Below are 12162 nucleotides of genomic sequence, written 5' to 3'. Positions count from 1 at the left end.
TAATTTAATAAAGAAAAAAAACCAAAGCCGATTATATCAATTCATAAGGTGAAGAAGTACTTTTTTAATTTTTTTTTTCAACAGTTGTGTCAAAAATCATAGACTTGATCGCATTAAAGAGGTACCGTATACATTTTCAGTACTAGGTAGGTATGATTCGGTAATAAGATTTTCATAAAAACTATAAACGTTATGAATTATATACACTCTGCAGACCCTGACTTGAACCCTACGCTCCGAAGCAGCACCATCAGAAGACACAACCGAGTTACAGGATGATGTGTGTGTGAACTAGGGTTTCTGCTCGAGAATTCCCGAGGCGAGAAATCTCGAGAAATTTGTCCCAAGTCGAGACGGGAAAAAAATATTCAATGCCTCGAGACCTCGAGAAATAAGTCTCTTGTGATAAGTAAAAAAGAAAACACGCGTATAACACATAATGTGTATATGATGTATTTCTTTAGGTAGTTAAATAAATATGAACAATGTTTTTTTTTACATTTTCAGGTAGCAACCTACTTAAAACATTTATTACCAAATAAAAAACTACCTTGATCCGTCCCCCTATCGTTCTAGCTTTAACCGATTTTCATGTTTTGAAACTTTTGAACTATCATGATTCATGACATTCATGTAGTGTCTTTTTATTGAAAAACGCTTTAAAAAAAATTGTAACAAATTATAAGACCATGTAATAACAAATATTACAAAACTAAATTACTACCTATATTGATAAATCAAATCATCCCGATATATTCCTATTAGCAAAATATTACAATTTTAGCAGCTTTATTGTTACGTTGAGTAAGTACGAGTAATTAATATTACGTAGTAAAACTTCTGTAAGTTTTGTCACATCGAGTTTTTATTAACTTGAATATTGCTGCCTAATAAAATACCATATTGTGGTTTGTTTACATTTTGTTGAGTACCTACAGAAATACACTATAGCATAACACATCGCCGGTGCACACGCCTGCACCTATAGTTTTTTTTTGTTGTTGTATTTTTAATTATTAAGTGCAATTTATGGTGACAAAAAATGAACCATATGTTTGATTATTGATCTCACCTACGATTCCTACGAGTCTGATTTGTAAAAAAGCAAAAAAAATCAAATAATGTGGTGTTTTTGGAGCTTTCAAAATTTCTCGAGATACTCGAGAAACTCGAGAAATATTGGTCGAGAATTCCCGTGCCTCGAGAAATTAAAAAGGTCGAGAAACCAGAAACCCTAGTGTGAACGCTCTGCCATAACTCATCGTCATCATAATTAAGAACACTATTGACATAACCTCAAGAACTCTTCAGTGACAACTACATCTAACAAACAGTTGATAAATCTAAAAATAACGTTAATGAATGATTCTCACTGTTTTTGTTCATCATGTCACGTAAACCTTGATAATCTCGTGTAATGTCAAGCTCCCCGTATCTTTAATTCTTCAGTTGGCTGTAATGCAACTCAGGTATACGAATAACAACTAATGAATAGATTAAAATACTACTTATATGAACACTCACGGCCGTTTTATTGTTACGTTTACCTAATATTGTTCCTTTCTTTGATTCCGAAATGCGACTGGTCCTTAGTATGTTGGTATATATAGTTGGTCAAGCAATTCTTGTCAGTAGAAAAACGCGCGAAATTCAAATGTTACATTTTTTAATTTTGCCGCCTTTTTCTACTAACAAGATTTGCTTGACCAAATAGTATACCTATGTACCTATATGAAAAAAAATCGTGTCGGGCCACAGCCCATCCCCCTCCCCCCACTTGGTATTTTAAAGTCTAAACTTAGTAACGGTTAACAAAATAAACTGATATGACGAAATAATAAGGTTATTTTTTTGCCATTTTGACAACGGAACTAGTAAGCATTGCAAGTAGGCATTAAAGAAAACATATATTATATAATATATTTATATCAGTATCTACCAAATAAACATATACATACCTATGCTACTCTACTCCCTATTAATAAGTAGGTACATGCAACATGCAACCAATTAACAGCACGGAGACATCCATCAATAACTAATATAGGTAGCTTCCAATATCTTTAACCACCTGCCACTAGGTTGTAATCACCCGGCATAAGTTAGCCGCAGAATAATAATTTCGCCAGGGATAAGTGGTTCTGAAACCGGCAGATCGCCTCCCGCGCAGCGAGTTAGCATACAAGATTGCAAGCTAGGTAAAATATGGGCTATTCCCGGTTCATTACGCTACGTCTTACGTAGGCGAACAACGCGCGAACGCGGCGCGGCGCGGCGCGGCGAAATCAATCCTTTGATGCCCATAGAAGTGTCCTACGTAAGCGATCTCGTTGCGAACGCGGTGCGGCGCGATTTGCACGCGAATGTCAGGCGGCGCGGCGCGGCGCGGCGCGGCGCGGCGCGGCGCGGCGGCGGCCGCTTTCGCCGCGCCGCGCCGCGCCGCGTTCGCGCGTTGTTCGCCTACGTAAGACGTAGCGTTAGCTATTTAAATTGCGTGCGACAACGGCGCGCCCTGGGCCCTATTTCACCAACGTGACAAATGTCGCATTTGTCGACATCACTGTTACTGACGTCACAGGCCTCCATAGGCTACGGTAACCGCTTACTATCAAACGGGCGGTGTGGTTGCTTGCCACCAACATGTTAATTAAAAAAAAACTCCACTATTACGCCAGTAAATAAGTATTTACTTTGCGAAGGTAATGACAATTGTCACAAGAAATACGACAATTGTCACGAAATTCCGACACAGAACTCATTTGCTGTCAAGAATTACCGAAAGTTCTTTGAAATCTTGTGACAATTGTCATCATTATCATCATAAACATCACAAGAGAAATACCTGTTTTTTGCCGATATAATAAAGTTTTTTTAAATAATACAATGATGGTGACAAACAGGAATACGGCCCGCCCGGTGGTAAGCGATAACCGTAGCCCATGGATGCCTGTGACGTCAGCAAAAATGAGACTTGTCGAATTGTCGCACCTGTCACGTTGGTGAAATAGGGGCCTATTGCATTAGCGGGCTATCAGTCGGATTACTGTAACGAAACGAGCCCTAGGGCTTGAATACAGCAAGAACCAAATTCAATCCCAATTTAATTCAGATTCTCATTTTAAGCGCGATGCTCTTGTGAACTGGCGCCATTATTGTAGCGGTATCGTTAACTTTCATGTAATAAATTTAGTATGAATAATTAATACGATCCAAATCGAATTCCGTCAAATGCTTAACTGATATGATATACCAACATGCAATAGGTATATCATAAAGGTAATAAAAGAACCAATTAAATCCAGATTCAGTATTTCATTTGTAAGTTACAAGTTTTCCTTTTAGGTCAAGAAATGAATGCTCAAAAAACGTTGTAGAGGGAAATGCTAGGAACACAATTTTTGACTCCGTAACTTTGTTTGGACTAGTTAGGAGGTGAACATATCAAAAGTCCCCGGCTGTAGCCCCGCTGCTGGGAGGTAGAGGGGGGTAAGAAGGTCGAATTTTTCGGTTTTTCATTGATATCTTGGAAACTTTGCGTCTTAGCGACATGACTACTAAGACAAACCGAAAGCTGATAAAATTAGTTACAAGTTTTATCCTGTCAAGTTTTTCGATATCATGAATAGTTTTTGAGATACCCGCTCTTGAAAGTTTATTTAGGGATTTTAATTTTATCTTGATATCTACGTCAGTGAAGCTGTTAGGCCATGTTTGGTATCATTTTCGTATAAATCGGGGGTGCTGAATTCATTTATGATATCACATTGACACCATTCCGAAGTAAAACCAAAATTTAAAAATAAATATTTTTTTTAATCCCTCTTCACGCTTAAACCGCTGAATCAATTTCGTTGAAATTTGGTATAGAAATAATTTAAATCTCGACACACGACGTAGGATAGTTTTTATAACCAAAAGCATCTTTTGAGGGTGTGAAAAGTGGGGTGGAAGTTTGTATGGGGAGTCAATAACCGCTGAACCGGTTTAGATGAAATTTAGGACGGAATACATCTGTGATTTAGATAAAGTGATACCAAACATGACTTCAAACCTTACCTTGAGCAGTATTAACCTCAGGAATTCAGTTTCGTCGACGAAGTTGAATTCCCCCCATACTCCATTTCACAACTTTAAAGGATGATTATTGAGATAAAAAGTATCTTATGTCCTGTCTTGGGACTCGAAATATCTGTATACCAAATTTCAATTAAATCGGTTGAGCGGTTTAAGCGTGAAGAGGAATTAAAAAAAAAAGGTATTTGTTTAAAGTTTATATGTTTTTTCTTAGGAATGGTGTCAATGTGATACCAAAACTGAATTCAGCACCCCCGATTTATACGAAAATGATACCAAACACGGTCTAGCAGCGTCACTAATGTAGATATCAAGATAAAATTGAAAGCCCTAAATAAACTTTCAAGAGCGGATATCTCAAAAACTATTCAAGATATCGAAAAACTTGACTGAATAAAACTTGTAACAAATTTTATCAGCTTTTGGTTTGTCTTAGTAGTCATGTCGCTAAGACGCAAAATTTCCAAGATATAAGTGAAAAACCGAAAAATGAGACCTTCTTTCCCCCCTCTACCCCCCAGGACCGGGGCTACGGCCGGGGACTTTTGATATGTTCACCTCGTAACTAGTCCAAACAAAGTTACGTAGTCAAAAATTGTGTTCCTAGCATTTCCCTCTATAACTTCTTATTGCTTGGCCTATTTAATAAGTAACATCTTCAATTTAAGATCCAACCTAACAATTTATATTAATACTCGTATCGCATAGACTGCCGTATTCGAACTCCAAGATATTCACAAGAAACGACACGTTCTAGATCCATTCTAGATACCTTATAGTTTAGATATCAACTAGTTCTATTTTGCAGCGCAATTCGGGCAACTAATAAATGTCACTTTTACGTTAGATAGAGTAAGATATCTATTAGATGTGAATTGGATCTCTAAGTCATATCCTGTGGAAATCGTTCAAGAGTATCTCCAGAATCGCGCAAATGTCAAATTTGACAGGTTAGATCTTAAACATATCGTTATCGTATCTTGGTGATGTCTAAACGATGTCTAATAGATGTCTATTTCATAATCCGAATCGGGCCCAGAATTACTCGCATTTTTACACTACATTTGTTTCGGGCTATGCTACTATACTCTGTCTTTAGGTATTTAAATAAAAGTAAACAAAATCTACCCTCAAGTGGCTCCTTAAGCCAGTTGAGGGTGGTTGTAAACATTACATAATCAAATAATGTAGGTTAAACAGTGACTGATCCAGGCGGTTTTGTATTTGGTCGGTTAACCAATAAATGTTATAACAAACTTACCCGAAAATGTACAAATTGTTTGTTTACTTTTTTAATACTTAGGTATTACAGACACATATACAGACATCGGTTATAATATCCACGCAATAAACATAACAATGTCAGTGTTAAGTTATGCTTTGTAAACGAAAAGGAACAATCAAGACGAAGAATGCCTATTGTTTCCAGTACTCGCAAATTAGTTTGTGAATGGAAATGGCTGAAATGAGTAAAATAACGTCCGTCAAAACTGTCGAGAATTTCTATAGTGCTTGGTATAAATAATTAAAAACAAAGAAAGAAACACATAAACATAATAAAACTTAAAATAATTATAATTTATAGTAATATATCTTTAGTTATTAAGCAACTAATTAACTAATTGCCATCAATTTTAAGAGGGTAAATAAAAAAGGTTGGATTGTTTTGTTTTTGCTAAAGTTTATTAGTACCTAGATGTAAACTTTACTTTTTTTTCTCATCCTTCCATCATTATCCAAACACACAGCAGAAACATTGGACATTAGAGGGTCAAAATACTTATATGCCCATTAACCTCACACAGTAATATATCAGGTTCATTTTTAGTTCATTATTTTGTAGAGAATCGGCATTGGGATGTTGAATTTTAAACAAAATAAACAGGTAGGTATTTAAATAATGAATACCGAAATGAAGGTAAAACAATTAGCATATTTTTGGACGTGCTCTTATTCCCATCGTTGTTATCGTGCTCATATTACATACAGACGGACTGCAACCCGACTGCAATTTGCAACGTCGTCGTGCAGTTCCCATACAAGTTGCAGTCCATCTGTACCGGCCCTTACTATGACAACTGGTATAAAATAAAAGCAAGCCTTTAAAATTGTAAGTAACAAGTATTCGTAATCGAAGATCATTTATACTAGTTTACATAAGGATATACACTCGATATTCACGTTATTACTTATTAGCATTAAACCTGTATAAGGTATATCGCTTGAGATCATCTCGGTAGAAGGTATCTTAGTATCACAATATTATGTACTAAGTACTTACTTATGTTATAACTAAGGTACCCGGGTAAAAGTCGCGGCGCAATCATAAAACAATGTGAAACGTTCCTTACATATTCTATGAGTTTTACAACTTGTTTTTAATATCTACATAGATTATGATGATTGTTGATAAGGTTATGGTCGCTAGGCGCCGGTCCCATAAAGGACAACTGTAGACAAATGCAACATTTGAATGCAGTGTGTTAAATAATTGAATAATTTATTTACAAAGGATATCCAGAGACCGACCGACTCATGCAGCAAAACACTTATAATAGTTATAGTGATATGTTTTTTTACTTATTTATTATAATGTTGGTTAATATTAAAAAATAACTAAATATGCAGTACAGTGTAAGTTGTCTTATTATTGGTAAAAAAAAAATAACTATGGTGCATGGTGCAATTTTTTTTAAACTGTACGTAAAACTGACCTTTATCATTTTATGTAAAGACATTAATTATGTTTATTAAAGTATGTCAATTTAAGAACTGGTTTTTATACAAGTATGAAGAAAAATATAACAATCAATCAGTAAAGATAATGTCAATATCTAATTAAAAGCATTCAATGATAAAAAGAAAGCAGGCGATAACGATGATAATGTTACCTTTTCAATCAACACAGGAATCGGTCTCTCCAATGGCATAATCTTAAAAGAACTCATGAATCTTCCACTGTCTCAGTTCCGTTATCACAGTCACCAGCTTAGTCCCAATTCACTTCGTTGCATTAATTAATATATTTATTTACTAACACATTAGATAAACTGTCACTCGGCGCGGGCGTGTTTCTCACGAGGATTAATAATTAAATTGATATGATTTTTTTATTGATTGAAATTGTTTATTATTGTTTTATAGATGGGGGTAGATTTGTTGAGTTTGTGTGAGGTAACGCAGCGCGGCCGTCCGGCGCTTGCGCTCCTTGCGAATGACATCGCGCCGGCGGCGCGACGCCCGCACCCTCGCACGCGCCCGGCCCACCTCCTCCTACCCCAGTCATTTAATCAAGTCATTAAAACACTGCAACTGCTATAACTATTGTTTACAACGCATTAACAGTTAATCCAGCGATCGCGAAGCAGATAAAATAATCAGAATTCTATAGAAATATAAATACACTGCACGCGGGCCATACGTGATGCGCACGAGGCGACCGAGTGGCCGCGCTTGGCGCCACTCGCGAGATGTGAACCGGCAGGTTGACAAAACATGTCGTTACGAAAAGATATCAACATTGAAGCACCTCATAAAACTGAGGCCTTTCAAATCTTGGCGCCGCAGACAGTTTTCATAGAAATGGAGACTGATGCCAGTGAACTCCGTAATCCGGTTAAATTGACGTGTTTGGGAACGAAATCCTGCAAAGAGATGATTTGCATAGACTAAAATTAACTGTAAGGTAATTCTGGGCATGGAATTTAGAAGTTTATCATTAGAATGAATGAAGGTATCCTGGAATTTTTGGAATACCACTAACCGGGATTGGATTAAGTCTTCATCAAGTACCCAAGTAGGTTCTAGCCGTGAAGAGTTGTCGCTATTACCAAAACCCAGTAGTTTTCATACCGTCCGTATTTTTGTCAGAGTTTCGAAGTCGTATTTATAAACCAGAGTGCAACGCACTGCACCTTCGCCTCGGTTTATTTGTGTGCTACTGTTAAGGAATATCATTAAACTAATTGGTTTAAAGTCCGGAACTGAATCAGACTGAGCTAACATTTGATTCTAGACTGCACGGCGCGATTGTGTGATTTGTTTGACTATTTTTATATTTATTACACTAATAATCCTGCATTTAAGTTTTACTGTCTATGTAGGTTATTATACCTATTGACACCAAAATGTTGATGAATTTGTTAATTACTATTAAATATTTTATTTATGAATGTCTAGAGCAGTATCAACATCAACCCACGGTGCAATTATCGTAAAACCCGTGTTCGGCTAGCCCGGAATACATTTGAATATGCCTATCGGTTAGACACCTTGGTGATGCGTAGGTGCGTAGGTGATGGCAACGGCACTGCACCAACAGTTCACTTTCTCAGGAATTTTCTTCGGGCTCTTTATGCTAAGTATACCTATTACTTTAAGTCGGTTGCTAAAAGCTCCTAAGAGTCATATCATAAGCTTTAAGGGACTATTTTTCAATTATTTTTCGTGTTAAGTAAATTCCAAATTATTGTGGCAGAGCCTCTCCAAGTTTTCAATTTATAATTATCGTACATCCTTGCACATACACGAATGGAACCTATGGGTATTTGGGTAATCCATATCAATAGATTAGACCTTGCTATACTGAAATCGAACCTAGAAACTCAGTGAAAACGAACGAAAAATTTATGCACCCATAAAATTAAAATGCATATTTTATAGCTACAAGTGTTAAAACTATTTCGATTTCACATTTAATCAAATCAGGCGGAAAACTATAAAATATATGATTTCGATTTTTAAATGTAATTTAGGTCATATTTCATAACAAACCTTAATTGAATTTCTTAGAATATAATCGACAGATTAATTGCGTATCTCATAGATTGAAACAAATTCTCTTGGGTGGTCATTCGACATTGTATTTTAATGACTCATGATATGATAAAGCGATTGGCGATCACCGATCACAGGGCTACTTTTGTGAATAGCGACGATATCGCCGGCGACTATTCGGTTAGTAGGTACCTATGTAAGTCGAAATCTTGTGAGACAGAAAGTCGAAATGGACATAAATATTTTAGGTATCTTAGGTTGGTTATTGAAGTGGATGTATGTAAGTAGTGATAGGGTCACTAAGTACAAAAACTTCCCGCGCTGCCAAGAAATCTATGTGAAGTCTAATTTAGACTTTAAAAGTCAAACCCCATGTCAAATTTAAATACACGGTTAGCTCATTCTGTCTTGTCTAATGAAAGCTTCTAGAGACAGCCAAGTATTAAAGTCTTCTAAATATAAACTGCTGATTCTGCTTACGTTATTTTTATTCTATGATAGCTCGTTCTAAACGGTCTATAATGATTTATTACATGCATTAAACCAGCTATATATAGGGCTTAATCATTTATGCAGTATTCAGACAACAAAATGTTACCTTATAGAATGTGGGTTTATTTTGATCGATTGATTTACAATTAATTAGCTGCATTATCTATCATGCTTCTTTAACGGGAGTTTATTACCGAACTCATTAAATAAAAATAATGAATGACTAGTTAAGATTTTCACGTTTAAAAAGAGAACACATTAGACATTAGACTGAGAAGTTTAAACATCATTAGCGAAAACTTAACACTAATTATTGTATCACCCTCTGTCGTGTCGTCTGCGCAGGCTGCTTTTTTGTTTTGGTTAATATAATTCTAGCTTTCTAAAAAGACACAGGTATACCTACGAGTGCATATATGAAAATGTTATCTTACGGCAATCAAACAGAAACTGGTAGCTTTTATCAAGATATATTTAAACTTATTCAAATTAGCGCCGATATTGGTTCAGTTGTCGGACTAGAATTCAAACCTAATATGAATGCAACAGCTACGCCGCCTTTCCCTGCGCTTTGCTGAAAGCTAGCAAGTTGCAAACACGATGGAGGTAATGTATTTAGTTGTCAGCCGACAAAGCCTCGGCCTACGCGGTGAGCTTATGGTCTAGACTGAGTTATATCGTATTCTGCAAGATAAACGCCAGACGCAGATATTTCCGCGCAGGAATTCTCTAATGCCGACGTGCTGTTGAACTCGAAATGATGCTAATTTATATTCATTGCGTTTACAATACTCGATTCTGTTGACTTTATAACAGTACGCAGTACAATGACATGGAAGCTTAAGCATGTAACATGTTCTTGACATCCCGACATTATTTAGGTTTGTTTGCTAGAAAATGTTACTTTAATGTTACCAGTATGTATGGTATGTTACTAGTTATACCGTTCTAAAGCCACCTATTATTCCATTCCCAAATACCTACATATAAGATATATGTCGACACAAATTGGCATTATTACTATCTATTAAGATAACGTGCATACTTACTTACATAGTGTGATAACGGCGTGAAAAGCGCATAAAATTTTAAGACACTATTATAGTAGTATACCCTATAATGGACGTGGAACCAGTAATGGGACAAAAAAACATAATTCCTCTAAAATAAGTATCTAAAAGTAGTTTATAAACACTGGCTGTATATTATCATAAATAAGAGTCCTAGAGCTGTTTCGGTTTGAAGTTTCATTAACTTTGGTTGTTTTTTAAGAAATTGGCATCAACCCAAAAGTTGTCGTGTCACTGAAAAAAATACCACTACGAATTCTTAACAACTTCGCTAAGAGAGATGAGTTAATTTATTAAATTTAAATTAATTAATACTTGATGAAAACTAGAATGTGTTTTGTTAATTGCATTTACCATGAGATAAGGTATACAACACACTATTTTGTGACTCCACAGATTTAAAAAAATAGTGGTATTTGGCCCAATCCCATTATAGGAGCTGTAAAACTGCGTACCTCCTATGATGGGGCAATTGACAGAATGATGCTTGCCATGCCATAATTTCATGTTTAAGCAATACCGAAGTAAAATGTAGTTACGAAATATATCAATCAGGAGGTATTCTCGAACTTCGGATAAATTAATATCATTTTCCAAACTTTTATGTAACTTGCCCTGTTAGTTAGTGTGGGTCCAATCTTGGTAGCTGAATTTGAGCCACTTTTCGATTTCCGATTCAGTTGAAATTTTGTGTAAGTACGTAATTAAGTATGCAAATCGGATGATAATGCAATATTATGATAACATGGACCTGATCTGATGATGGAGACAGGAGGTGGCCATGGGAACTTTATCGCAATAAACCCTAACTAATTGTGTTTGGGTATATTAGAATTTTTTCGATGGATCTAATACAATAACAATTGGCTGTGGAAAGAAAAATACATTCAGCGATAAAAGCTTATACCAAAAATTGTTTTTTTTTGCTGTAACTTATTCCCCATTTCAATATTTTATACTGATAGAGCCTTGTCCATTATAGGGGGCCCATTACTGGATCCACGTCCATTACTGGGGGCCCATTACTGGAGCTTTGGTGTCCATGACTGGAGAAAAAAAGCATAGTTTTAATTTGTTAAATATGTGGAAACTAATTGCAGTATCTTTGATACAACACGCCTAAAACATGAAAGACGAATAGGACTTTCATCTTTTAACACGCTAAACGGTAGACCATTTACATGTATAAGGGAAATAACATAAATACTCCAAATTTCCTCTTAAATGTCCCATGACTGGTGCTGTTACTATATGTGCCGACAATGGAGCACAATTAACATTAATGGCGTATTCGAATACAAATGCACTTTCTTGCCGCCTACTGCTCATTCATTGTAACCTGTATCTACCATCGGGACAAGACTTTATACTCAAATATTTTATGCACAAACAAAAATGTACACAAAGTCAAACCGTGAAGGTAATCTATGAAGAAAAAAATATACTTCCCATCTTGGATACGGGACTATCGAATACTCTCTTTGATATCCTCAAAATCGTATACCTGCGATCGTTTTTTGCTTTTTCCCACGGTTTAGGGTAACATTGGATCGTTCTAAAACGGATTTCACGGGTGTCTAAAACACATTTTAGATTCCATGATCCGATTAGCATTTTTTTTTACTCTATTTGTTTTAAACGTTGCCTATCAGCAATACGAGTATAAACTTAGTAATTGTTATAATTCTAGCTAACACCGTATGAACTATGATTATAATGATAATGATTAACAGTGGTGTTGCCATTATAT

General features: G+C 35.9%; 1 protein-coding gene across 4 annotated transcripts in view; it reads right to left on the bottom strand.

Annotated features, from left to right (window-relative positions):
• Positions 1-12162, bottom strand: part of LOC134668884 (glycogen-binding subunit 76A) — a 66607-nt gene that overhangs the window by 21194 nt on the left and 33251 nt on the right. Inside the window, exon 1 of one of the 4 annotated variants that reach the window (XM_063526368.1) lies at positions 6966-7307. The exons of the other annotated variants lie outside the window; for them this stretch is intronic. Coding sequence (XP_063382438.1) covers positions 6966-7022 — 57 coding nt within the window. The 5' untranslated portion in view covers positions 7023-7307. Of the gene's footprint in view, positions 1-6965; positions 7308-12162 lie in introns of those variants that run through there. 4 annotated transcript variants of the gene reach the window in all.

The sequence above is a fragment of the Cydia fagiglandana genome, chromosome 11 (genome assembly GCF_963556715.1).
Source record: "Cydia fagiglandana chromosome 11, ilCydFagi1.1, whole genome shotgun sequence".
Classification (NCBI taxonomy): domain Eukaryota; kingdom Metazoa; phylum Arthropoda; class Insecta; order Lepidoptera; family Tortricidae; genus Cydia; species Cydia fagiglandana.
Note: the sequence above shows the minus strand (reverse complement) of the source record. Positions and strands in the feature narration are given on the sequence as shown.